The 27,549-nt window shown below is 37.5% G+C and overlaps 2 protein-coding genes across 9 annotated transcripts in view; one reads left to right on the forward strand and one right to left on the reverse strand.

Moving 5' to 3' along the window:
* JMJD1C (jumonji domain containing 1C) overlaps positions 1-27,549 on the forward strand; it is a 361,700-nt gene that overhangs the window by 282,311 nt on the left and 51,840 nt on the right. For 7 of the 8 annotated variants that reach the window (XM_054436434.2, XM_063669935.1, XM_063669933.1 and 4 more), the window contains one exon: positions 26,634-26,739. The exons of the other annotated variant lie outside the window; for it this stretch is intronic. In XM_054436434.2, coding sequence (XP_054292409.1) covers positions 26,733-26,739 — 7 coding nt within the window. In that variant the 5' untranslated portion in view covers positions 26,634-26,732. The remainder of the gene's footprint in view (positions 1-26,633; positions 26,740-27,549) is intronic. 8 annotated transcript variants of the gene reach the window in all.
* LOC129006593 (deoxyribonuclease TATDN1-like) lies at positions 15,820-24,416 on the reverse strand. The gene has a single exon (XM_063669938.1). It carries the CDS (start codon positions 24,016-24,018, stop codon positions 23,560-23,562), a length of 459 nt encoding a protein of 152 aa, XP_063526008.1. The 5' UTR covers positions 24,019-24,416; the 3' UTR covers positions 15,820-23,559.

Below are 27,549 nucleotides of genomic sequence, written 5' to 3' on the forward strand. Positions count from 1 at the left end.
TTGTCTGTGTATTTGATTTTACCAGTAGCTTTTATATTTTTAAATATTTTCTTTTTTGTACGTTATTGTTTGTTTTTCTTTCTGATTGAAGAACTTATATCTTACATTCCTGTAAGATGAGTCTAGTGGTGATAAATTCTCTCAGGTTTTGTTTCTTAGGAAAAAAATTCTCTCTCCATTTTATTTGAAGTACAGCTTTGCTAGAGACAGTATTCTTGCATGTCAGTGTTTTTGTTTTGTTTTGTTTTGTTTTTTATTTTCATCACTTTGAAAATGTTGTCGCCCTCCCTTCTTACCTGTATGATTTCCATTGAGAAGTCTGTTGGGAGCCAAATTGAATCTCTGTGTTTTTACTTTTCTCATACTTCTTTTAGGATCCTCTCTTTGTTTTTGACCTTTCAGAGTCTGATTATTATATATGCCTTGGGGTAGTCTTATTTGGGTCACATCTGTTTGGTATGTCTGACCTTCCTTTACCTGGATATTATCTCTTTCTCAAGTCTTGAAAAGTTTTCTGTTATTATTGCTTTCCACTTTCTACTGTTTCTCCACTTCCTCTTAAATACCAATAATGCTTAGATTTGGTCTTTTTAGATAATTTTGTATATGTCTTTTAGGTTATCTTCATTTCTTTTCATTGTTTTTTTCTTCTCTGACAGTATTCTTAAATAACCTATCTTTGAGCTCACTGATTCTTTCCTCTCTTCATTCTGTTGTTGAAAGTCTCTGATATGGTTTGCCTGTGTCCCCACCCAAATCTCATCTTGAATTGTAACTCCCACAGTTCCCACATGTCCTGGGAGGGACCCAGTGGGAGGTGATTGAATCACGGGAGTGTGTCTGTTCTTGTGATATTAAGTCTCACGAGATCTGATGGCTTTAAAGAGAGGAGATCCCGGCTGGGCTGGTGGCTCATGCCTGTAATCCCAGCACTTTGGGAGGCCAAGCCAGGAGGATCACCTGAGGTCAAGAGTTCGAGACCAGCCTGGCCAACATGGTGAAACCTCCTCTCTACTAAAAATACAAAAATTAGCCAGGCGTGGTGGCAGGTGCCTGTAATCCCAGCTACTTGGGAGGCTGAGGCAGGAGAATTGCTTGAACCTGGAAGGCAGAGAGTGCAGTGAGCTGAGATCCCGCCACTGCACTCCAGCCTGGGGCACAAGAGCAAGACTTCATCTCAAAAAAAAAAAAAAAGAGTTCCCCTGCAGAAGCTCCCTCTCTTTGCCTGCTGCCATCCATGTGAGACATGACTTGACTTGCTCCTCTTTGCCTTCTGCCATAATTGTGAGGCCTCCCTAGCCATGTGGAACTGTAAGTCCATTAAATCTTTTTCTTTTGTAAATTGCCCAGTCTGGGGTATATCTTTATCAGCCGTGTGAAAACAGACTAATAATACAGCCTCTAATGAAATGTTTGGCTCAGAAAATATGTTTCTCAATTCTAAGGTTTTTGTTTGGTTTTAAAAAATTATTATTTCAATCTCTTTGTTAAATTTCTCTCATAATTTTTTTAATCTCTTTTTTTTTTTTTTTTTTTTTTTTGAGACAGAGTCTCACTCTATTGCCCAGGCTGGAGTGCAGTGGCACGGTCTCTGCTCACTGCAAGCTCCACCTCTTGGGTTCAGGTTCTCATGCCTCAGACTCCCGAATAGCTAGGATTACAGGCACCTGCCACCATGCCCAGCTACTTTTTGTATTTTTAGTAGAGGTGGGGTTTCACCATGTTGGTCAGGCTGGTCTCGAACTCCTGACCACAAGTGATCTGGCTGCTTCAGCGTCCCAAAGTGCTGAGATTACAGGCGTGAGCCACCGCGCCCAGCCTTAACTTATTTTAATTGTTCTCCCCCCCCGCCCCCCTTTTTTTTTAAGAGAAGGAGTGTTGCTTTGTCATGCATGCAGTGGCGTGATTGTAGCTCACTGCAGCCTCAGTCTCTTGAGGACAATAGGTGTGCACCACCACCCCGGCTGATTTTGATAAATTTATGAATTGCTTTTCTGTGTTATCTTGGAGATCACTCTGTTTTCTTAAAACTACTGTTTTGAATTTTTCATTTAAGAGTTCACACAGTGCCACCTTGTTAGGGTCAATCACTGTTTTCTTGCTTTATTTGGGTATGTCATGATTCCCTGTTTGCTGTTGTTCCTTTTGGATGTATGTCTATGTCTTTGCATTGAAGGACTGGTTATTCTAGACTTCTCTGACTAGCGTCTTTTGGCTTTAATTAGATATTTTTGCTTAGACTTTTTAAATAATTTACCTTTCTTGTTTTCCCCAGTAGTTTGCTGCCTCCTTTTCGGCACTAAATTACATCTTAAGCCCAGATTTGCCTTGGTTCTAGTAAACAGTCAGGAGTGCCAGGAGTCCCAAATTGCAGTGGTCCCAAAGTGGGGAATATCCTGGTAGTGCGAAGGCTGTCTAGGGGTTTGTGCCTCGGGTAGCTGTGGAACTAATCTCCACAGCATGGTGCTGCTGAACTGCCACTCTGATATGGCATCTCCTTTGTCTAATTTATGGAGCAGAGTTTCCAGGACTGAGGATGGTAGTCCTTCTCTGCTTCCTTTGTTTCTGGCTGTCCTCAGGGATATTTCTCCCTTTGGGTGTTCCTGATGCTTCCTGTCAGTTGAGGCAGTGATAGATCTCCTGCCAGAAAACCCCAGGTGGTAGGGAAGCTGGTTGTCCACCTTGATCTTACTTTTTCCAGTGTTGTAGAAACCATAAGTTGGTGGGAAAGTGTGGTCCTGGGCAGATTGCTGGGAGGGGCACTGCAGATAGAAAGTGAGATTCTCTCTCAAAATAAATACATAAGAAAGTCCAATTCTCTTATTATCTGCTTCTGGTTTTTTCACTTCTCTGTGGCCCCAGGACTGTCTCCCTCTCATATTTGAGGTCTGGGATGTTATTGGTGATAATCTCAGCATTGTGTATTTCTTTTTTGTTTTCTACTGAGGGGAGTGAACCCAGACATTGTCATTTTGGAACTGAAAGTCTGTACTTGTATTTTTTATCAATTCAATTTCCTGGTGGTACAAGGTGGGTATTTCTGCCTTTGTACCAAGAACTCCAAGAACTGATTTATTGCTAATATTATTTAAAATCAGAAGTTTCTTACGAATTAGTGAAAAAAAAATTTTTTTGAGACAGAATTTTGCTCTTCTTGCCCATGCTGGAGTGCAACGGCGTGATCTTGGCTCACTGCAACTTCTGCTTCCCAGGTTCAAGCGATTCTTCTGCCTCAGCCTCCCAAGTAGCTGGGATTACAGGCATGCACCACCATGCATGGCTAATTTTGTATTTTTGGTAGAGACGGGGCTTCTCCATGTTGGTCAGGCTGGTCCCGAGCTCCCGACCTCAGGTGATACTCCCGTCTCAGCCTCCCAAAGTGCTAGGATTACAGGCGTGAGCCACCACGCCCGGCCAAATTCATCAAATTTTAAGATAGAGAACCAGAATCAGCTCACAACAATTGTAGAATAAGTTACTAAATTCTATTGAGATTTTGTTGAAAGATACATATCTAGCCATATATGTGTGTGTGTGTGTGTGTATATATATATATATATAATTTATGTTAGTGTATTTTGGCTCTTTGAGAGAAGTCAAAGTTTACGGCCGTTAAAGTCTCAGAAATTGGTAATAGAACAACAGTCCATCTTGGACTCCATTCCCAATTTTGTTGCTTACTATCTGAAATGCTATGAAAGGCGTATAATCACTTAACCACTTAAATTTTTATTTTTATCTGTAAAATAGGTATGAAATCATTGCCATTGTCTATGAGGTAGTATGAAAACACTTTGTATTCTAGATTTTTTTTAATAAGGAGAATATATATGGTCAGAGTTAAGAAAATAAATAGGTCTGTTTGGGTAAATCTCAGTTTCTGTTCTGTGTGCTTTCAAGAGACTCATTAGAAAAGTAATCTGTTTTTGTTTTTGAGACAGAGTCTCTCTCGCTCTGTTGTCCAGGCTGGAGTGCAGTGGCGTGGTCTCGCTTCACTGCAACCTCCGCGTCCTGGGTTCAAGTGATTCTCCTGCCTCAGCCTTTCAAGTTGCTGGGACTGCAGGCATGTGCCACCATGCCCAGCTAATTTTTGTATTTTTAGAAGAGACAGGGTTTCACCATGTTGGCCAGGCTGGTGTCAGACTCCTGACCTCAGATGATCCACCCACCTCGGCCTCCCGAAGTGCTGGGATTACAGGTATCAGCCACTACGCCTGGCCTGCGTTTTTCATGTATCCTAAACCTGCCGTGTCCATTATTGGTAGCTACTAGTCATATGTGACTATTTAAATGTAAATTAAATAAAACTAAATTTTAAAAAGTTCTTCAGTCCTGCAGGTCACATTTCAAGTGCCCAAATAATCGTATGTGGGACAGTGCATATATATACCGTTTATGCTGTAGAAAATTCTTTTCAATGACTTTGCCTCTAAATGCTGAATACTGCACAGAAAATGACATCCATGTATTTTGGTACCATTGTATTGTCTCCAGTATCACCCTAGCCCTTAGTATATCATTTGGCATTCTTTTGCAAGCCCCTGTGAACTTCTATTTCCTAAAGTAATTATTCCAAATTCTCACTACTTTACTCAGCTTCCTCCTTTTCTCTTAATAGATGATCTTTCTCCTGTTGCACAAAGGAAATTGAGGTTATAAGCAGGAACCCCGTTAGCTTCCTGTTCTCATATCTATTTTTGTACCTCTCCTTACCTGCTTTCCTCTTGTCTTAGAGATGTGTCTGTTTTACTTCTACTACTTCAGTTTTACAAATATGTATTAGATACCTGCTACATCTCAGGTACTACTTTTGGTATTTAGGGTACAGCCATGAACAAAACAAAACAAAAATTTGTTGCCTCCTATAACTTACCTTCTAGTGGGAAAAGACAGATGGCAAACAAAGTAACTATTTAGTATATTAGAAGACAGTAGTACTTTGGAGAAAATTAAAGCCTGGAAAGGGACAGAAAGTGTCAGTTGGAACAGAAAATGGATAGGCCCTAAAGCAAGAAGATTGAAAAAAATAACATACTATGTGAAAATTAGTAGAAAATGATGTAGAAAGGCTATAAGGGTAAATTAAATTGGGCTTTGTAGGCTATTATAAAGACTTTATTTTTTATTCTGATTAAGCTTGGAGTGAAAGCCTTTGAAGCATTTTGAGCAGAAAAGTAATATGATAAAACTTTTTCCCTTATATAAATAATTTTAAACCTATGTAGTCATAGAATAGTAAAATGTGCTTCCATGTAGCATGCAGCTTTAACAATTATATATTTGTGGCCAGTATTGTTTCATTTTACTGCTCGTCTTCTATTATAGATGTTTCCCTACGTATGATGGTTCAGCTTGGGACTTTTTGACTTCACAAGGGTGAAAAAGGAGCATTCAATATGTTTCTGAGCTTTCAACTTAATATTTTCAGTTTAGGATGGGTTTATCTGGATGTAACCCCTTCATAAGTCGAGCATCCGTATTTCAAAGCAGATCCCACACACTATATTATTTTGCCCCTAAATTTCTAAGTGTGTGTGTATGTGCATAAATTAAAACAGTCTAGCTCTACAGTCGAGTCTCATTCACAGTAGTTATGTTTTATAATATCACCACTTCTCAGCAACACCAGGAATGATAAGAGTATCATAGGCTTACTCATTTGATTTGTCTTACATTATGTAACGACTAGACTTAGAGTAACAATACTAAGGTTACTACCAATGGTATAATTGCTGAAAACAGTGTATTTTTTTGTTCCAGTTCTTTTTATCCTTAGGAGATATCCTTAGGAGATATAAATTGAGTCATATACTCAATTTATTGTGTTTTGTAGTCTTTTGGAATTGTTCCTCTCTCTGCCTTATGTTTTAAAAAGCTATTATCTTTTGTATTCTAGAACCTGTCTTCACAGATACTTTTCTAAGTTTACCAAATCTTAAGCCTATTTTTCTTTCATTGCTTTTTTTTTTTCATTATATAAACTCAACCCTCTAATATAAAAAACTAAAACACACCCAGTCTGGTTATGGCCTTATCTTACTCCTTTCTTTCATAGCTGGACTTCTTATAATGTGAACCGTTATATGTATATTTTCTTGCTTCCCAATAATATGTTCAATTATTGCAGCCTGGTTTCTTCCTCCACTTCACAAAACTGATGTTGCTAAGATGGCTAATAATCTCTTAGTTACTGCATTTAATATTCAAGTGTGCATCACTGTCCTACTGAACCTTTGCATTTAACACTGGATCACTGTCCTTTTGGAAATTCTTTGTTCCTGTTGCTACTCTGATACTTCTCTTCAGGTTTTCCAATTTTTTTTTATTAGTCTTTGCTGTATGTTTGTTCTCTGTAGAACATTTAGTGTTTATGTGATTTTTTTGTAGTGCTCCTTATTTTCTATAGTGTTCCTTTTTGGTTTTTTTCCATTTCACTACTCACCCTAAGCTGTGTCACATTTCCACTGTCTTTTAAAACCCTGTCTTCTGAATCCAAAACTCCAGACCTCTCTGCTGTACCATTATTTAATAACTGTTTACTAAGCATCTTCTCTGTGCCAGGCAGTATTCATACAAAAATTCCTGCCCCCATGGAGTTAAAATTCTAGAGAGGCCAGGTAGATAATAAGTGTAATAAGTAACTTATATAGTGTGATATACAATGTAATAAATGCTATGACAAAATGAAAATGTAAAGCAGTGTAAGATCAATAAGGATTGGGGAGGGGAGAAGCAGATATTTAATAGGATATTCAGAGTAGATATTGAAAAGGTGAAACCCATGTCTTCTGCTATTTACTGTATTCACATTCAACCATCAGACCTTGATTTTGTTTTTCTTCCTGATCATTCTGTATCCCAGCTAATGAGATCAATCACATCTATCCCAGTTTGTCACTCAAATCAACATATAGGGCCAAGAGCGGTGGCTCACACCTATAATCCCAGCACTTTAGGAGGCCAAGGTGGGTGGATCACCTGAGGTCAAGAGTTTGAGATCATCCTGGCCAACATGGCAAAACCCCTGTCTCTACTAAAAATACAAAAATTAGCCATGTGTGGTGGCACATGCCTGTAGTCCCAGCTACTCAGGAGGCTGAGGCAGGAGAATTGCTTGAACCCCAGAAACGGAGGTTGCAGTGAGCCAAGATTGTGCCACAGCACTCCAGCCTGGGTGACAGAGCAAGATGCAAGTCTCAAAAAAAAAAAAAAGAATCAACATGTAGGAATGTTTTAGGTCCCTCTCTTGCCCTTAGATAATAGTCTCCCAGAATTACTGATTCTGCCTCTTTAACTTTGCTTAATCTGTCCCTTCTCCTGTATCGTAAGGCTCCCATCCTTACCCGCCTAGACTATTACAGAACACTCCAAACTAGAGTCTTTCAGTTTTCTTCCTCACCTACTCTGCTGTCCTCATTCAATCCATACCAGTGTACTTGTCCCTGTATTCCATACTGTTTCACCCATCTATTCTTGCATATGAATTTTCCTCTGTCTGGAAAGACCTTCTTTTCTGATCTCTTATTATCTGGCAGATGTCCTTGCAGTTTTGAAGTTCCAACTCAAAAACCTTGGTTTCATGCTTTTCTTAAGTCTCAACTCAAATATTTCCTTCTCTGTAAATCCTTTCCTGACACACCTAACTAGATCACCCCCCAACCCATTTTGTCTCACCTTTGTATCCTAGAGGATACAAAGATACTTTAATCTGTACCGTGTCTGTCTCAATTCCACTGGATTGTAAGATTCTTGAGGTCAGGAACTTTGTCTTAGATATATTGCCAGTGCCTTGGCACAGTAATTGATACCAGGTGTTCAAAATCTTGTTGAATGAAATATATTCCTAATAAATTTTAGTAATGAGAGCCTTTTAGTCCCACACTTAGACTATTTCAAACATGATTCTAACAAGCTGTCAAATCTAGTTTCCCTTACTATAGCGTATAAGAAGCCAACAACTTTAAAAAGTGGTGATGGTAGATTGGCAGCTTGACAGCATGAGGTTAAGGAAGAACTAAAAAACAGTTACAACTAAAATTTTGTCTTTCTGGAACAATTTGTTATAGAGGTTACAGTTTACATCGATTATAACTGCATCATAATATAAAGATAACCATGAGTATTAATTTAAAGACCTTATGTTTAGTATGTTATTTCATGAAGGAACTCTAAATATTTTTATTCAGAATTAATAGAATTTCAGCAAATTATGTTATATAAACTTTTTTAAAGATACACTATAATAAGCATTTAATATGCTTCATTCAGTTTATGTTCTCTTCCCTTTTTTAAATTAAATTTTCTAAGTACATTAAACTTTCTAGGAGCAGTAAAAAAAAAATGCTGAAAAGCATTGTAAAGAGTACTATGGATAATACCTTTCTTAACAATTCTAGGTGGCTAATGTGCTTTTCTATTATGATACATTGGAATTTTAGTTATAGCTTCCTTCCTTTTTTTCTTTTCTTTTTTTTTTTTGAGATGGAGTCTCGCACTGTCACCCAGGCTGGAGTGCAGTGGCGCAATCTGGGCTCACTGCAACCTCCACCTCCCAGGTTCAAGCGATTCTCATGCCTCAGCCTCCCAAGTAGCTGGGATTACAGGCACCTGCCTCCATACCCGGCTTTTTTTTTTTGTATTTTTAGTAGAGACGGGGTTTCACTGTGTTGGCCAGGCTGGTCTCTAAGTCTTGACCTTGTGATCTGCTCACCTTGGTCTCCCAAAGTGCTAGGATTACAGGCATGAGCCACTGTGCCGGGCTGCCTTTTTTTCTTTTTGTGTAATTTAACACATTTCTTATGTATAGGTTGAGTATCCCTAATCCAAAAATCTGAAATCTGAAAAACCCCAGAATCTGAAACACTCGAAAGAAGTGCTCATTGGAGCATTTTGGATTTCAGATTTTCTAATTATGTATGCTCAACTACTAAGCATAATGCAAATGTTACAGAATTTTTAAAAATCTGAAATCTGAAACACTTCTGACTCCAAGCATTTTGGATACAACCTGTATTTGTAATTGCTCTACAAAGACCTCAGTGAAGGAAACGGATGGACTCAAATAGGTATCATAAAAGACTAAGTCACTGGGCAAGTCTAGCAAGTCTTGCTGATCATTCCAATTTGTACTGGATTGTATTAGTTCTTTCTGAGAAAATAGAAGTATGGTACTATAGTTCATTTATAGATTTATCATTTCCATAGCACTATATGCTACAAGTGAAAATCAGCCCAAAAAAACTTTGATGCGGTATTAATTTGGAAGTTATATTCATTGCACTTTATATTTAAAAAAAAAATTTTTTAAATGAGTGTTTGGCGAGGCGCAGTGGCTGACGCCTGTAATCCCAGCTCTTTGGGAGGCCAAGGCGGGCGGATCACTGGAGGTCAGGAGTTTGAGGCCAGCCTGGGCAACATGGTGAAACCCCGTCTCTACTAAAAATACAGAAATTAGCTGGGCATGGTGGCAGGCACCTGTAATCCCAGCTACTTGGGAGACTGAGGCAGGAGAATCACTTGAACCTGGGAAGCGGAGGTTGCAGTGGGCTGAGATTGCGCCATTGCATTTCAGCCTGGGGGACAAGAGCAAGATGTCTTAAAAAAAAACAAAAACAAAAAAAGAGTGTTTATTCTATATAAATCAATCATTGACACGATTGTATATGTACACTATTTCAATATTAGTTGTTTTTAAATATATATTTAGAGACAGGGTCTCTCTGTGTTGCCCAGGCTGGTCTTGAACACCTGGCCTCAAATGATCTTCCTGCCTCAGCTTCTCAAAGTGCTGGTATTACAGGCATGAGCCACCACGTCCAGCCTCAGTATTAGTTTGTGCATAGGAATTTTCAGTAGAATACCTTATACAAGTATATAATTTTACTTCTTTTTTGTTGTTGACCTCCCTCCCCAGCTTCCCAGGAATTTTTTACTTCTTAAAGCTTGGGTTGTGCTGGAGGAATATTTTCAGTTACTACTTTGGAAAATATTAAACAGTTCCCAGGCCTTCCTGAGTTTGTTTCAGTTTAAGTTTGAGGAAGCTGCAGTTAGTAAATTGTGGTTGGCAGATGCTGTAAGCAGGTGACTCAGTAGGTTAAACTCATGATGACTCAACTGTGTAAAAGTCATGCCAACAAATAGCTTGAAAGAAAAACTGCCTTCCAGACTTTTGAACTGCCATAAAAGTTCAAAACTATTATTAAAAGTATCACAAAGAATATTAACATGTGGCTTTAGAAGGAAACACATTTTTCTTCAAGTGGTTTTAAAATATTTTCTTAATTTATCTGATTTTTTTACTCTGGTTATTCTGAGAGGAGAGGACCTTATATCAATGACACTTAGCAAATTGTAGTTACAATGCAGGAATATTACAGGTCTGGATCAAGTTTATTCAAGGGAATATTGTTATGAAAGATAGGTTTCAGTTGGGTGATCAACCAAGAAACCCTATTAGTAGTTATTTTTAATTAATAAAAAAGCTAGTTAATAGCTGGTAATGTAATATTGCTGTAACCGAATAGATAAAGCAAGATACGTAGTTGTTTGTTTTGATTTGATGTAATAGGACGTGTGTATTAAGATAGTATATCCAATTCCAAAATTACTCTTGAGGATTTTCATAAATTATATAATCTGTTTATGATACCCATTTGCAGTCTCGGAATACCATATTCTTCTAACCTGGTTTTAATTTAGCTATGTAATTTTCTGTTTTTAAAAATAACAATAAAATGATTGGATAAATTGGGTCATCTTCCTTTTTATGGGACCATATTCCTAATAATGTAGGTAAGTTATTGAAAACCTAGCAGAGAGCATGCAAAATTTTGATTATGCAAGCGCATGGATGGGGAAAAGGGTGTGTGGGAAGTGCTTTGACATCAGACAGACCTTTGCTGATTTGCCTTCTAGCTGTGTGATTTTGGAGAAATTACCTAATAATATCAAAATAGCAGAGTATTGTTAGGATTAAATGAGGTTAATCTTTGTGAAAGTGCATCTCTTGTGACAATTTAAAAAATCTTTTAATTTACAGTGGCAAGTAAATATGCTTAACTCTTAAATAGATAATCTTTCTGAATAATAGGGAATTGACTGAGTTTCGGTTTTGTGTTCATGCTGATTTTCTTTCTTTCTTTTTTTGAGACCAAGTTTTGTTCTTGTTGCCCAGGCTGGAGTGCAATGGTGCAACCTCGGCTCACTGCAACCTCTGCCTCGCGGGTTCAAGCAATTCTCCTGCCTCATCCTCCCTGACAGCTGGGATTACAGGTGCTTGCCACCACACCCAGCTAATTTTTTGTATTTTTAGGATTGATGGGGTTTCACTGTGTTGGCCAGGCTAGTCTCGAACTCCTGACCTCAGGCGATCCACCTGCCTCAGCCTTCTGAGTGCTGGGATTACAGGTGTGAGCCACCGTGCCCGGCTGATTTTCTTAAATTGCTATTTGTATTGGCAAAATACTTATAGAATAAGGCATTTAGTCTTCTAGAACAGTATCTGAAACGCTGCATCAAGTTTTTAAAATAAATATAAAATTTATTTTACCTGGTGCTTTCTAAGTTAAAAGTCTGTTTCTTAAATGTGTATGTTGTATTACTGTTTTTTTCCTAGAACATTCATCATCAGATACATACTATGTGATATGTTTCTGTATACCACATCTGTTAAGTAAAGAAAATGTATGCCCTCTAGCTAAGTTAAATTTGAATTTTATGACTTAGTTCATAAAAAATGTATTACAGAATTAAATTTTTATTTTTATGACTAGCAAAGGTTTTATAAGAATTTCATTTGAGTAATACCTGGTACAATCAATGTCGTACTAATAGAATAGCATTGTTATTTTATTTTATTATTATTATTTTAAATAGAGACAGGGTCTCACTATGTTTCCTAGGTTAGTCTTGAACTCCTGACCTCAAGTGATCCTCCCGCCTTGGCCTCCCAAAGTGCTAGGATTACAAGCGTGAACCACCACGCCCAGCTTAAAATTGCGTTAAATAACTCGTTCTTTTTATAGGCCTTTAACAATATTTTTAGCAAATCTAAAAATTTAAGTATTAACATGTTAAAAGGTTTTTTTAATAGGATAGGGAGGGTTTTTTTTGTTTTGTTTTTTGTTTTTTGTTTTTAGAGGGGGTTTCTCTCTGTTGATGAGGCTGGAGTGCAGTGGTGTGATCGTGGCTCACTGCAGCCTCTACCTCCCATGCTCAAGCAGTCCTCCCACCTCAGCCTCTCAAGTAGCTGGGACTACAGGCATGCACCATAACACCTGCCTAATTTTTGTATTTTTTGTAGAAACGGGGTCTCGCCATGTTGCCCAGGCTGGTCTCAAACTCTGGGCTCAGCGATTCACCTGCCTCAGGCTCCCAAAGTGCTGGGATTACATTTCGTTTGTTTTCAAGAGATTCTAAACAAGAGTCTGTCATGTTACCCATGCTAGACTTCTCATAACTCTGGATCTCAAGTGATTAAGTCCACATTTTAATGTGAGTGTTTAAAAGAATGCAAAGAGTATTTTCATTTACTCTGTATCATTACCAACAAAATTTCTAAATTAGCTAAGTTTCTATGGCGTATGCTTATCATATTTAACTATCAGATTATATTGCATTTTTTGTTGAAACTTTGTAACAAAGGAAATTAGTATTACTGTGAATAAATTGTTGGCATCAGTCTTTTTCATCTTAAATGTTTCTTTTTCTCATTATAAAAGCAAAACATGGTCATTGCAAAATAAAAAACTTCCAGAAAAATACATAAAAGCATAGCAAAGTAGATTATTCATAACTCAGCTAAAGAAATTACTGGTAATATCTGTTATATATTCTGGTGTGTGTGTGTGTGTGTGTGTGTGTGTGTGTGTGGAGATACATATATATATAAAATCTTTATAGTTGGAAAAGTAAAAGGAATGTTTTTATGGTTCTGTTTGTGATCATTTGAGCCAAGATAAAATATTTTTAAGGCTGTATCCCATTGCATAAGTAGATTTCCTTTGAGGGATATTTTAATTCCAGGTCATAAATTCTGACAAATATAATGAAAACAATTATATTAAAATACCCTTGTATTTGTCATTAATTCTGTTTTGTTTGCCTGGTATGTTTTAATGTGATTATAATTTGAGATTTGGTTTTTTGGGTGTTGTTAGACATGAAGTTTAAAAATTTTTTTTAAGTCTAATTTTATCAGTGCTAATGTTACAGACAGTGCTTTTCTAAGAGTTAAAATGACTATACTCTTTTATCCTTAGGGAAATATGCTTAATAAGTAAATCAGGTTATTAATATGCTGTGAAGAGTTTGAAAACAGTGGTGCTCAGCTGAGCGTATTTTAGTCTATGCAGGTTAATTGAACACATTTTTAACTATAAAGGATTAACTAAAATTGTGGCAACCTTTTCAGCCTTGAGATTCCATTAAATTGTACTGTGTTTGCTTGTTTGTTTTTGTATTGATAATTTTTGTGAAAGCCTTCAGGGCAGAGTCACTTTTCTAGATCAGAATGTCAAAATTAACTGAGAGAGAATAACTTAAAATATTCAGTGGAAGTAGACAGCATTGTAGTTTTCTTTTTCACTTTAAATGAAGTTTGCAGTAACATTTCAGTTCCCAAGAATTGTGGTTTGCTAAAAATTTGAACAGAGGAAAAATTTAAAAGTAAACAGAAAATGAACTTTGAAATTAATGGTGAATTTATATATACCAAATAATGAAAATGACACAGGAATGTTATTTCATGTAATCATATTTCAATTTGAAGAATCTTGAGTCCATAGAAACATCATAGAACTTTGTAAATAAAATGTTAAAATCTTGAGACTTTAAAATTCAGAACCCTTTTACCATTTCATAATTTCTCATGACATATACTTCTCTTAAACTTTATCATTTCCTCCTTAGTAATTAATGATTTAAGTAGTTGCAAGCAATGTCAAATGGATGTTCCAAGGAGAGATCCCTGAAATATCTGGATATATAACAGTGGGTTGCTTATAGCAACAGCAAACTTCTAGGTATATTTCTTAGGACTATGGAATTTTTTTCCTTCATAACAGTTAATGTTCTTGGATTAAGCTGCAGGTTTTAGCTATACTCATTCTCTGAAATGAATTATCATTTTTACATTTTTCATTTATCAGTTTTACATTTTTCATTTCTTTTCATAGATAAAAGTAAATTATGTTGTCATTGTAAAGGACCAGGTGCAGTTTTTAAAAACTTTTAACATTCATGGGCTTAATAAAATTTCTTTCCTGAAACTTTTAAACAATTTTAAAAGATCAGTGGTTTTTTAATCAGGACAACTTTGAAAAGATGAACGTGTTCCAGAAAGGGGATGACTTCACATTATAGTAGTATATTGAGAAGATGATTCTTAAGACTATGACAAAAAAAAAACTTCAGAAGAAGCTGTATGAAAATAAGCCCTTAAGGGTAAAGGAGACTGGGCGCTGTGGCTCACGCCTGTAATTCCAACACTTTGGGAGGCCAAGGCAGGTGGATCACATGAGGTCAGGAGTTCAAGACCAGCCTGGCCAACATGGTGAAACCCCTACTAAAAATACAAAAAATTAGCTGGGCATGGTGGCAGTGCCTGTAATCCCAGCTACTCTGGAGGCTGAGGCAGAAGAATTGCTTGAACCCAGGAGACGGAGGCTGCAGTGAGCTGCGATCACACCATTGCACTCCAGCCTGAGTGACAAGAGCGAGACTCTGTCTAGAGGAAGAAAAGAGTAAAGGAGATAGTCTATTTTCTTGTTTTGTTTTATTTTATTTTATATTTTTTTAGACGGAGTCTCGCTCTGTCGCCTAGGCTAGAATACAATGGCACAATATTGGTGCACCGCAACCTCCGCCTTCTGGATTCAAGCGATTCTTCTGTCTCAGCCTCCTGAGTAGCTAGGATTACAGGTGTGTGCCACCATGTTCGACTAATTTATGTGTTTTTAGTAGAGACGGAGTTTCACCATGTTGCCCAGGCTGATCTTGAACTCCTGACTTCAAGTGATCTGCCCGCCGTGGCCTCCCAAAATGCTGGAATTACAGGCATGAGCCACCGCGCCCGGCCTATTTCCTTGTTTTATATACTTGCAGTTCCTGTATAGGCCCTGCCACGTTTTGATTCCATGCAGATCTCAGGCTTGCTCATTGATTTCTGTAACTAATCAGTGTTTTCGATTGTGTTTGGCAGGAAATTCTTAAGACCACCAGGCTAATTGCAGTAAGTCATTGCTTCTAAAGCTTGCTTTGTAAAAAGCTGGGCTTAATTGCCATTGAAGTCAGTTCTGTTCTCTAAACCGACAGTTTTCCCATCTTATTTAGAAAATCAAAGTAATCACAGAAATTTAGGATCACAGTTGAGTGAATCCTGTACTACTAGCTTAATTCTGATTTGTGTGCATTAAGGTCTTGCTTGTATAGTTTAAGGTTTTTTTTTGAGGGGGGAGGGTTGGTGTGTAAATAGTGTCCCAAGTGCTTGGCTCTAAAATATTCATGTTTGGAATGTATACAGAGAATCAAGAGGTTCCTTAAAAGTTACAATAATTTAAAATTCTGCCTACAACTTAGAAACTTATCAATGATGATAAATCTGGTAATTTTTAGATTTTATTATATTATGTGTTGTACAGAATCACATCACCAAAATTGACAATACAGACTCAGAATTATGTTAGAAATATTTAGAAATAACATTGCATTAACCTTATGTGGTAGAAAGCCTCCTTTCTCCCACTAGATTTTGGAGACAATTTTGTGGCAATACGTGGTGGTCAAATTTTATTTTTTATTTTTTATTTTTTTTTTGGGACAGTCTCACTCTGTCACCTAGGCTGGAGTACAGTATCATGATCTTGTCTCACTGCAATTTCTGCTTGCTGGGTTCAAGTGATTCTCATGCCTCAGCCTCTCAAGTAGCTGAGATTACAAGGGTGTGCCACCACACCCAGCTAAGTTTTTGTAATTTTAATAGAGCCGGGGTTTAAGTAACTACCATTGTGAATGCAACTTAAAGCTCCAATTGTATTTACAGTTACCATTTTATGAAATGGACAAAACATTTAGCTCTTAGATCCTGTAATGTTTGTGGAGCCTTCTGCATATTATACAAGTTAATATGTTTCTTAAATTCTTATGATTAAATATTGATGCTTTGAAAATGAATGGTATTCAAGACTTGTAAAAAGTGCAGGGTAAAGAAGTGGTGGAATTTTTTTGAAACAGAGTCTTTGCTCTGTTGCCCAGGCTGGAGTGCAGTGGCTTGACTTCAGCTCACTGCAGCCTCCGCCTCCCAGGTTCAACTGATTCTCCTGCCTCAGCCTCCCGAGTAGCTGGGATTACAGGCAAGCGCCACCATGCTTGACTAATTCTTCTATTTGTAATAGAGACAGAGTTCACCATGTTGGCCAGGCTGGTCTCGAACTCCTGACCTCAGGTGATGTGCCTGCCTCAGCCTCCCAAAGTGCTGGGATTATAGGCATGAGCCACTGCACCCGGCTTATTTTCATTTTATGTGTAGACAGACTTAATACCAAACTTAATGATTTGCCCGTGGACATGCTGGACATTGTCTTTAAGGTTCAAGTTACCAATTCCACTTAGGCCTCCATATCTGATGAATATGCTTACCAGTATGTTAATTTTTAGGAAAAAAACCTAAACCTATTTCGGATTTTTTAAAATACCCTTTTACTGAAATTGCTTTCTTTAGTTCGGTGTGGGATCAAAGTCATTCATCACTTTGTTTTGTTTCTAAATAAAAATAAAACTCTAATGCAAAGAATATTATTGGAATGCAAAAATGTAATAATTATAACAGATTAAAATGTTGGTGTTTGCTGTTTTCCCCTGGTACAACAATCCTTTTTTAGCCAATAAAAAAATAAATCTAAACATCATTCTGATTTTCTGAATGTCACTTCCATTTCTAGACTATTTCCAGTTATAATAAATGAAAATAGAGTTTTATTGTATTTACTCCTTTCATCAATTCTATTCAGAAACTAAATTTATCTCATCTAGTTTCAGAATGTAAATAATTTAGAAAGACTAAGCATATTTTATATTATCTTCTTGATTGTATGAATGAGAAAATAATTATATGGATAATATAAATTGTTGTCCTATTTCTTCCTACCATCTCAAGCTGTTTTTTTTTTTTTTTTTTTAAACTGCTCCTCATGGAGCAGGGCTACCCTGTAGGCAGTGTGCCCAGAGTAGCCCCATCCAAATCTTTATGTATAATTATGTTTTGGAAAGATAGACATTTTATTGCTTTAGTTTAAATGATAATCTGGATTCTAGACATCTGAATTAACCACAGCTAATCAAATGATGAAATTTTGTATACAGAGACTTAATTACCCCTTGCTTTTAATTATGTGAAATCTTTTAATATGTTTCCTTTTTTAAAAAAAAGTATTTATTTATATTTATATATACTCAGACACACACACACACACACACACACACACACACACACCTACATAGAGAGCTTAAGAGATTAATCTCTCGTGTCCTTAATAAATCAGGTAAAGACTATCTTTATAATATCTCTTACTTTTCAATGCATATTCTCATTTTTACTTTTCTTGGGAGCCCAGAGAAGATGATGATTCCAATCTCTGAATGTAATAGTCATTGACCTAATGGAGGAAATCTTATCTTGCAAAGTAGATAATTTTTCCTAAATTATGTGCATTAAAATCAAGTATACTGTTATATTTGGAAGGCTAAGCATTGTCCAGAATACATTAGGGAAACTCATTTACTTGTGAAAGTTTAAATGATATATTTACCTTAAGATATTTTTGTCTTTACTGGTGAAAAGTATTTGGTATTGATTTAATTTCCTGTGCTCATGATTGTATATATTTCAAGCATTTGTGGAAATAAGAGTTTGCAGTCAATTAGATCAAATTGCATTAGTATATTTAAAATTGTATTTGATACATTGATGTAGAAGTTTTTAATCTTGCTTCATACTGGTTGTTCTGTTTTGTTGTTTTTAATCAGGAAAAGGCAAACTGTACCTACAAGCTAAATCCAGCCTACCTCTTGTTTTTGTCTTTTCCTTTTTAATTTTTTTAGAGACAGGATCTCCCTCTGTCACCCAGGGTGGAGTACAGTGACTACAGTGATCATACCTCACTGTAGCTTTGAACTTCTGGGCTCAAGGGATCCTCCCACCTCAGCCTCCTGAGTAGCTAGGATTAGAGGTACAAGCCACTGTGTCCAGTTACTTTTAGATTTTTAAACAGTTGAAAAAAACTCAAGAATATGTCATAACACCTAAACATTCTATACAGAAACATTTATTGGAACATAGCCATGCTCATTCATGTATGTACTTTTATGGTATTTTTTAGCTACTTTTTTACTGTAACAGCAGGGTTGAGTAGTTGTGACAACTGGTATGGCCCATAAAGCCTAATATATTTACTTTCTGGCCATTTACAAAAAATGTTTGCTAGCCCTTATTATAATTCATGAAAATACATGGAAGCCTTCAGTGGTACCTTCATTTAGTTAAACTGCATGTCGTATAGACAGCTGTGCTTTTTGAGCACCCCTGTAGCAACTTTCAAACTTTATATATTTCTTGTCCCAGCAAATCCTTACTAGCAAAATGGATTCTTAGTTAAAAAGTTAAAAAGATGCGGTGTGGTAAAAATTAATGTCACTCTTGTGGACTTAACATTCACATTTTAAAACTGTTGCCAGCAATCTCAGGGATCTAAGAACAAGCAACTATTTGTAGTTTTACTAAACCATGAATTTATGACTGGCGAAACTGGTATGGCAAAACATGTTCAATCACCTAATCTGATGTTCAGGATACAAAATAATTGCTTTTATGGTAACTCTTATACTATCAAAGATGGTTTTTATGGAGAAATTTATGTAATGGAATGGAATTTAAGAAAGCACACTGGATGTTACCACAAAGGTCAAGGGTTTTATAACAGAGGGGAAAATCATTCCATTAATAAGCCACACATATCAGTATCAATTTGAAAGTGAGCATTCAGTCATTATGTATCAGAAATTGTCCAAAGGAGGAGAAACTGCTCCAGTTTTGTGATATTTCTTTTATCCTGAAATGAAAGTGCTACTCTAGACATCAGTTGAGACTTTAGAGCAAATCTGTTACATTATTAAGCCAATCTTCTCTGTCACTTAGAAACTAACCACCCTTTGTTGGCTTTTTGTCAGCAGTCAAATGAGACTATGTATGACATGAAGAATATATTTCTTGAACTGGCAAGGAGCACTCTACCTTATTATCTTAGGAAATGAGTTATGTATATTTTTAACATTTTCATAATACTAGTGTCATTAAACCTAACCAGGCATATCTGAATATTTTAGTGTTCTGAGCTTATGTCTTACATTACCTAGATGGTTATTTTTTTCTTTTGAATTAAGTAGAAAGTACATAATCACTTAAAATTATGTTAGTACAGTAGTCTTACTGTCAAAATACACATTCCAGCCTGATTTTAACCTTTTCTTTGAGAGTCTCACTCTGCCACCCAGACTGGAGTGCAGTGGCACAATTTAGGCTCACTGCAACTTCTGCCTCCCAGGTTCAAGGGATTCTCCTGCCTCAGCTTCCCGAGTAGCTGGGATTATAGATGCGCACCACTACACCCAAATACATTTTTTTTGTATTTTTTAGTAGAGATGAGGTTTGGTTTCACCATGTTGGTTAGGCTGGTCTCGAACTCATGACCTCAGGTGATCCACCTGCCTCGGCTTCCCAAAGTGCTGGGATTACAGGCATGAGCCACCACACCCTGCCTGATTTCAACCTTTTACTCCATCATGTCCTTCTCTTTTTTTTTTTTTTTTGAAACAGGGTCGTGCTTTGTCGCCCAGGCTGAAGTGCAGTGGCACGATTATAGCTTACTGCTGCCTTGAATTTCTGGGCTCAAGTGATCCTCCCATCTCAGCCTCCCGAGTGGTTGGGACTACAGGTGCGCACCCCACCATGCCTGGCTAATATTTAAATTTTTTGTAGCAATGGCATCTCGCCATGTTGCTCAGGCTGGTCTCCAATTCCTGGACTCAAGGGATCCTCCCACCTTGGCCTCCTGAAGTGCTGGGATTATAGGTGTGAGCCACCGCACCGGGCCCCATTACCCCCTCCTGTACACGTGAAAAAATACCTTTATTTTGATCATCCAAACAGTCATTCAGCACAGTGTTAACCTAGAAAAAAACAGCATTTGGGTATTTGTAGATCGTGACTAAGGTACATCACCAAAGTGAGGTTTCTTCTCTTTTACACTTTCTGATTATAAGATTGCATGAGTTTGCCACCCTAAGTCTCCTCTCTTTGATGAGTATTTGACTATTTCTATATATGGAATGTCACATAACCAGTGTTAGAAGTTTATAGAAAGGTATCTTCCACCCATTGTCCTTCAGTTCTTTGCTTTTGAGTCAGCCTCACTTTATAAGATAATGTTGCCTTTTACACCTTACATATAAAGAAATGTGTCAAATTTTAAAAGGCAATAATAGTAAACTTTCATTTCTTTTGATTGTGCTAATGAGAAAGAGAGTGTATGTGGAGGGAAGGGGTGGTGGGGGAGAAGAACCTGAGCCCTGGAAGTCACAGAACTAGGTTCAGATATCAGCTCTGTCACTTCCTGCTTGTAACCATGTGCCTCTCTGAACATACTATGTATTTCAGCTCACAAAGTTGTTACAATTGATACCATATGGAAGGCACCCAGCACAGTGTCTGCCATAGTAAATGCACCTTTAGGTTAGCTTTTTTTTTTTTTTTGGAGATGGAGTCTCGCTCTTGCTGCCCAGGCTGGAGTGCAATGGCGCCATCTCAGCTCACTGCATCCTCTGCCTCCCGGGTTCAAGTGATTCTCCAGCCTTGGCCTCCCCAGTAGCTGGGATTCACAGGCGCGTGTCACTACACCTGGCTAATTTTTGTATTTTTAGTAGAGACGGGGTTTCACCATGTTGGCCAGGTCGAACCCCTAATCTCAGGTGATCCACCTGCCTCGGCCTCCCAAAGTGCTGGGATTATAGGTGTGAGCTACTGTGCCTGGCCTTATGTTAGCTATTTTTGTGTATCAGTACATTAAGGTGTCTCACTAATGTTCAATTAGAGTTCATGTCTATCTTTGCAAAAGGAGGAACAACACACAAGTGAACGATGTACTCCCAAACCTCATTTAAGATGTTTTTTGAACTTTTTCTGTGTTCTGTATAGGTTTCTAATAAAGCAGATCTTAGTGAACTGATTTTTTTCCATTTGTCATTTGCTGGAGGTTATAACTAGTAGCTCAAATAGGATACAGTTTACATAGGAGGAGAGGTTCACAGAGGGTCCTGTCTCTTCAATTAGCTAGGTGACTTGTTTTTGAAAAATTAATAGGTATTAGTTATTCAAGATAAAAACTATATATAGGTAACTACTTATAGTTACTGTCTTTAAAGTGTGAAATGTGAAGACTGTGCCGTTAAGTGGATTTTTTTCTTTTCTTTTCTTTTTTTTTTTTTTTTTTGAGACAGAGTCTCGCTCTGTCCCTAGGCTGGAGTGCAGTGGTGCAATCTTGGCTCACTGCAACCTCTGCCTCCTGGGGTCAAGCGATTCTCCTGCCTCAGCCTCCCTGGTAGCTGGGATTACAGGCGCCCGCCACCACACCCAGCTAGTTTTTGTATTTTTAGTAGAGATGGGGTTTCACCATGTTGGCCAGGATGGTCTCGATCTCCTGACCTCGTGATCCACCTGCCTCAGCCTCCCAAAGTGCTGGGATTATAGGTGTGAGCCACCGCGCCCGGCCCATTAAGTGGATTTTTAATCTCACACGAGCTCAAGGCACGGCTGAAGACCTTTTAAATTCTGTGAAAGATAGTGGATATTCATAGCTAGTTTTTAATTCCAGACCCTTAATTTCTCTTATCTGTAAGTCAGCCTTGTTGACTTGTATCTAACATTTAGCACCTTTACAAAATTATTCAAGTCAGTAAATATATATATAAAAAAACTATTTGGCTTTGTTTCAAGATTTGCTCATTTAACATTTAACAATCCTCTTTAAAATGGGAATGATGATGTAACAGAAATCCCTGTAACTTACAAAGTACTATATGTAGACAAGGGGGAGGAATTCAGCAACAACAATGCCTGTCATAAATCAGGCAGTGCGTTGGGATACTTTTTGTGGGTTTTAATTAACCAGGTTCACATCATTCAGTGCTCAAATGTCATAATACAGAATTAGATGTTTTAAGAAAGCTAATTTTTGTACATAAGAAAAAATCTTATTAAAACATTTATTAAGATAGAAAAAGAGGGAAATATTAGTAACTGCTTTATAGATGAGGAGATTGAGAGACCAGAGTTTGAACCTACATAAAGTCATTATCAGTAAAGGGACTCAATTTAACAGTTTTTAATGGTATGCTATTTCCACTAGATAATTAATGGTTTATTGTTGGAAAAATATTTATATATTGTTTAATGATCTTGGAAATAGAGCCCATGATTTTAACCTGTTGAAAAAATATTTATAAGGCTGGGCGCGGAGGCTCATGCCTGTAATCCCATTGGGAGGCTGACGCGGGCGGATCAAGAGGTCAGGAGTTCGAGACCAGCCTGACCAACGTGGCGAAACCCCATCTCTACTAAAAATACAAAAATTAGCTGGGCGTGGTGGTGGGCACCTGTAATCCCAGGTACTCAGGAGGCTGAGGCAGGAGAATCTCTTGAACCCGGGAGGCGGAGGTTGCAGTGAACCGAGATTGCACCACTGCACTGCAGCCTGGGTGACAGAGTGAGACTCCATCTCAAAAGAAAACAAAACAAAAAATATTTATAAATAAATGTTGAAGAAATAGATTATATATCCTAGTAGTTATAACTTATAAAATTTCAACATAGGCAACTGGTTTTATAGCCCATTATTTTAACCTGTTGAATAAATAAGATATAAATAAATGAGTTCTAAGTTGTAAAATTTCAACACAGTCAACTGGTTTTATAAAGTGTACTTGTCTGCAAGGTGTTGGCAATGCTTCTTTAAAAACAGTTTATAGCCAGGCGCGATGGCTCAACGCCTGTAATCCCTGCACTTTGGGAAGCCAAGGTGGGCAGATCGCTTGAGTCCAGGAGTTTGAGACCAGCCTGGTCAACATGGTGAAACCCCGTCTCTACTAAAAATAAAAAAACTAGTTGTGCATAGTGGTATGCGCCTGTAATCCCAGCTACTCAGGAAGCTGAGGCAGGAGAATTGCTTGAACTTGGGAGGCGAAGATTCCAGTGAGTCAAGATCGTGCCCAGTACACTACAGGCTTGGGAGAGTGAGACTATCTCAGAAAAAAAAAAAAAAAAAAAAGCACAGAAAAAACAGTTTATAATTCCCTATATTATGGAAAAGGTATATGGATGGTTAGGTATGGAAGTTTTTTTTGTTTGGTTGGTTTTTTTTTTTTTTTTTTGCAGATAATTTCTTTATTGAAACTATCGGTAAGTTTTACTATGAAATTTTACATACATGATGGAAAGTGGAAGACATATACCAATTATATTCCAGGAAAAAATACTTTCATAGTATTGTTATATAGTGTATTGGCTGATTCCAGTGGATCCTCGTCTCTCACTGCTGACGTTATCTCCAATATTTGAATTACATGGCAGAGTTCATTTCTGTCTTTTAAGCAGTGCCCACTTTCCCACTTCTTTTTGGTAGGAAATGCAGTTTTTATATATTTTGATCCAGCATGTGTACTTTTGACTCCACACCAAGGTGCATTTGTCTCAATCATTAATTTTTCACTAGGAATTGACTTCAGAACTTCCAAATTAGTTTCAGTTTTCAGTGAGCAACCATTAAATCCTATATAAAGATCCAAGTCAATCAAAGCAGCTGCTGCTTCCTTGGTACCATCAAATGAGTGCACCACTCCCCCTACACACCGATCTCTATTTCTTTTAATTATGTCCAAAAATTCAGCATGTGAGTTTCGACAATGAAGAAACATTGGTAATTTTGTTTGTTCTGACAGTTCAAACTGTTTTTAACAATATTTGAGTTGAGTATCTTTGGGACAAAACTGCAGTCAGTCAAAATCAAGTCCACATTCTCCTATTGCCACAACTTTCCCTTTATTGTTTTCAGCAAGATTTAGCACTCTTTAAGTAAAGATCAGGGTTATTCTTTTCAAATTCACCACATCTTGTAGGATGACATCCAACTGTGCTGAAAAACATATGATTTGTTTGTGCCAAATGCAGTGCATCTTTACTGTCTTGTAGATTTCCACCTGTAATCATAAACTTTTTAACACCAATCTTGACAGCTCTCCCTATTACATGCTGTAAATTATCTTGATGCTTTTGAACCCCCCTATAAATTCCTCTGAACGTGGGGTCAGTCAAGTTGATAACAATATCGATAAACTTGAAATGACTCATGACTGTGGATGGGGGACCTCCCCGGCGGAAGCGCTATGTATGGGAAGTTTTAAAGTGAGAAAAATTTTAAAAGAACTTGCTGTCAGAGATGTCTGAAAATTTTCAGTAATGGTTTTCCTTGTAAAATAGTTTTCTATGGGCCGGGTGTGGTGGCTCACGCCTGTAGTACCAACACTTTGGGAGGTCGAGGCAGGTGGATCACTTGAGTGAGGAGTTCGAGACCAGCCTAACCAATATGATGAAACCCCATCTCTACTAAAAATACAAAAATTAGCCAGGCATGGTGGCATGCTCCTGTAACCCCAGCTACTTGGGAGGCTGAGACAGGAGAATTGCTTGAACCTGAGAGGCGGATGTTGCAGTAAGCCGAGATCGTACCATTGCACTCCAGTCTGGGCAACAAGAGCAAAACTTCGTCTCAAAAAAAAAAAAGTTTCCTATGTTCTGTTTGTTATAGACTAGACTGTCAACAGCTGGTGTGCATTAAGGGGGTTACAGTCTGATAGGACTTTCTAAGTGTGTACTGTATTATTGAGGGGGTGCAGAGAAAAGAGATTGCTAGAAAGTTTCTTTGCAAAGTAAAGAAAGACATGTTAATGCCCATTTTTTTCTCCCAAAATGACAGATTTTGCCTACTTATTTGTATGACAGTTTTTCATTCTGGTATTTTCTTCTGCTATAAAGCAGTACTTCTATATATTTTCCAAGGAACATAATTAATTTAAAGGCCCTTACTTTGGTCTGTTGGCTTTCACTATGTTTAAGTACATATCAGATAGAATATTTACCACAATACTATTCTAAAAATACAGAGTAGTGCCTTAAAAAGCAGTATGAGAAGGAAACACTTTACCTGGATAGACACTGAAGAAGAGTGAAGTATGACCTACTTGATTAGGGGTCCTTTTTTATTTTTTACACTTCACCCACCTTTTGGCTTTTCGAAGTTGCCAAATTGTTTTTTATTCATCAGATATAGTTCACTTAGTTTAGCTCTTTTCTATTCACTGGTTTCCATGATCTGCCTGTCCACTTTTTTTTTTTTTTTTAAGACGGAGTCTCACTCTGTCGCCCAGGCTGGAGTGCAGTGGGGTGATCTCGGTCCATTGCAAGTGCCACCTCCTGGGTTCACACCATTCTCCTGCCTCAGCCTCCTGAGTAGCTGAGACTACAGGTGCCCACCACCACGCCCAGCTAATTTTTTTTTTTTTTTGTATTTTTAGTAGAGATGGGGTTTCACCGTGTTAGCCAGGATGGTCTTGATCTCCTGACCTTGTGATCCGCCCGCCTCAGCCTCCCAAAGTGCTGGGATTACAGGTGTGAGCCACCGCGCCCGGCCCTGCCTGTTCACTTTTAAAATAGTTGCCATTTGACAGTGCTGGTTTGTTATTCTTCCCAGCTACTCTAGTGTTCCTGCAGCTGATCTCAAATGCAGGAGCAGCAGAGGTACTTTGAGAGAGAGAGAGAGAGAACAGAATGTCAAGAGTCCAGTGGGAGACCAGCAAATTGTGGGAAATCACGTGACTGTATGATTCACATCTCCAGTGAGAGAGAATCGGTTGTTTCTATGTCTAGATCCACCCTGTTATGAGAGTAATACCATCAATAATGTAATTTTAATTGTCTGGATGCTTTGGCGCTAGTTTCAAGAATTAAAATTTTTAGTAGCAAAATTACTGGTCAGATGACTGAGTAGAACTGAATTTGATGACATTTAAATCAGGACAGAATAAAAGTAGTTTCAAACTCTAGAGGTTAAGTATTATGGGAAGGTCAGTAAGTCCTCTGTGTATGTATCTATTGTCATTCAGATGTTCACCTCAGTTCTTTCGCCAACACCTTTTAAATTACCTGATGTTATTTGATTTGTATATTGCTTCCAATAGTAAATCCCTTAAAAAGATGACTTGAATAAGGCTATACTTTAAAAGTTAGAAAACACATTAATTTCAGATTTTGACTTTAGGACATTGTTGTCAAGGGTCAAATCTTACCACAGATTAATTTCTTATGCTCTTTTGTTACACAATTGCCAATGAACTATAACTCATGAATTTGTGTTTTTGCGTACATTTAGATCAAAGGAATTTTCTTCAGTCCTTAGAACGTATAGGAGGGAAAGTCGGTAACATTAATGGTAGGAGAGCGTAACATGGACCTTTCTTTTAATCTATAATTCTAGGACGACATAGACAGCCTAAACCCAGTTCTCAGGGACAACCCGCAGCTTCACGAGGAAGTGAAAGTCTGGGTAAAGGAACAAAAGGTTCAGGAGATTTTTATGCAAGGTAACTATTTTGAAGTTATGCATTAAATTTTTTTGGATCTAGGCAACTTATCATATTTGTTTTTGGTTATTCAATTGTGTGCAATATAAATAGAAGGCCCAGTCCAATATTTTGAGTTATATACATCCAGGAAAATAATAGCAGAGTGATAATAATTTTGATAGAAAGTTGATAATTTCACAAGTGTATTAACTTTATTTGAACTGAATGCTTGTCATGAAATTACAGCCACACAGGTGTTTTGTTCACAGAAAACTGCATATTATGGAATTCTTTAGGTGTGTCTTTCCTGGAGAAGGAAGTATTGTTTGCAGTAGAGGGTTGCCCGCAGCCACAATTGATTTCCTTTGAAGAATGTTCTTTGTATCTGGTAAAGTGGCCTATTTCAGTGCACCTTTTTCAGAAATTTACTGGTCTTGTTTCCTTTGTTTAGTATGTTACAATGTGTGACCTTCAAACCAGTGGGGTTTGACAATTTTTAGCAATTCCCATTTCTGTCAGTAAAATCATGTATTGTAAATACAAGCTTTTTGGAAATTGAATGGAAAGTGAGACAATATGGCATGAACTGTTGTCGAATGTCTTTGTGAATGGAATTTTGTTGTTAAATTCCCATATTTATCTCAACTGTCAACTTCCATGCCGTTAAGCATCAAGAGAGAACCCCAAAGCTGTTTGCTTTATATGGGTATGTACAGTAGTGGATTGTCTACATATTTAATTCTTCCTAGGCTAAATATTCTTTACACTTTTCTGTGGAGAATTTCAAACACATACAAAAACAGAATATTTCAGTGAACTTTCATTCAC

The sequence above is a fragment of the Pongo pygmaeus genome, chromosome 8, assembly GCF_028885625.2.
Source record: "Pongo pygmaeus isolate AG05252 chromosome 8, NHGRI_mPonPyg2-v2.0_pri, whole genome shotgun sequence".
Lineage (NCBI taxonomy): Eukaryota > Metazoa > Chordata > Mammalia > Primates > Hominidae > Pongo > Pongo pygmaeus.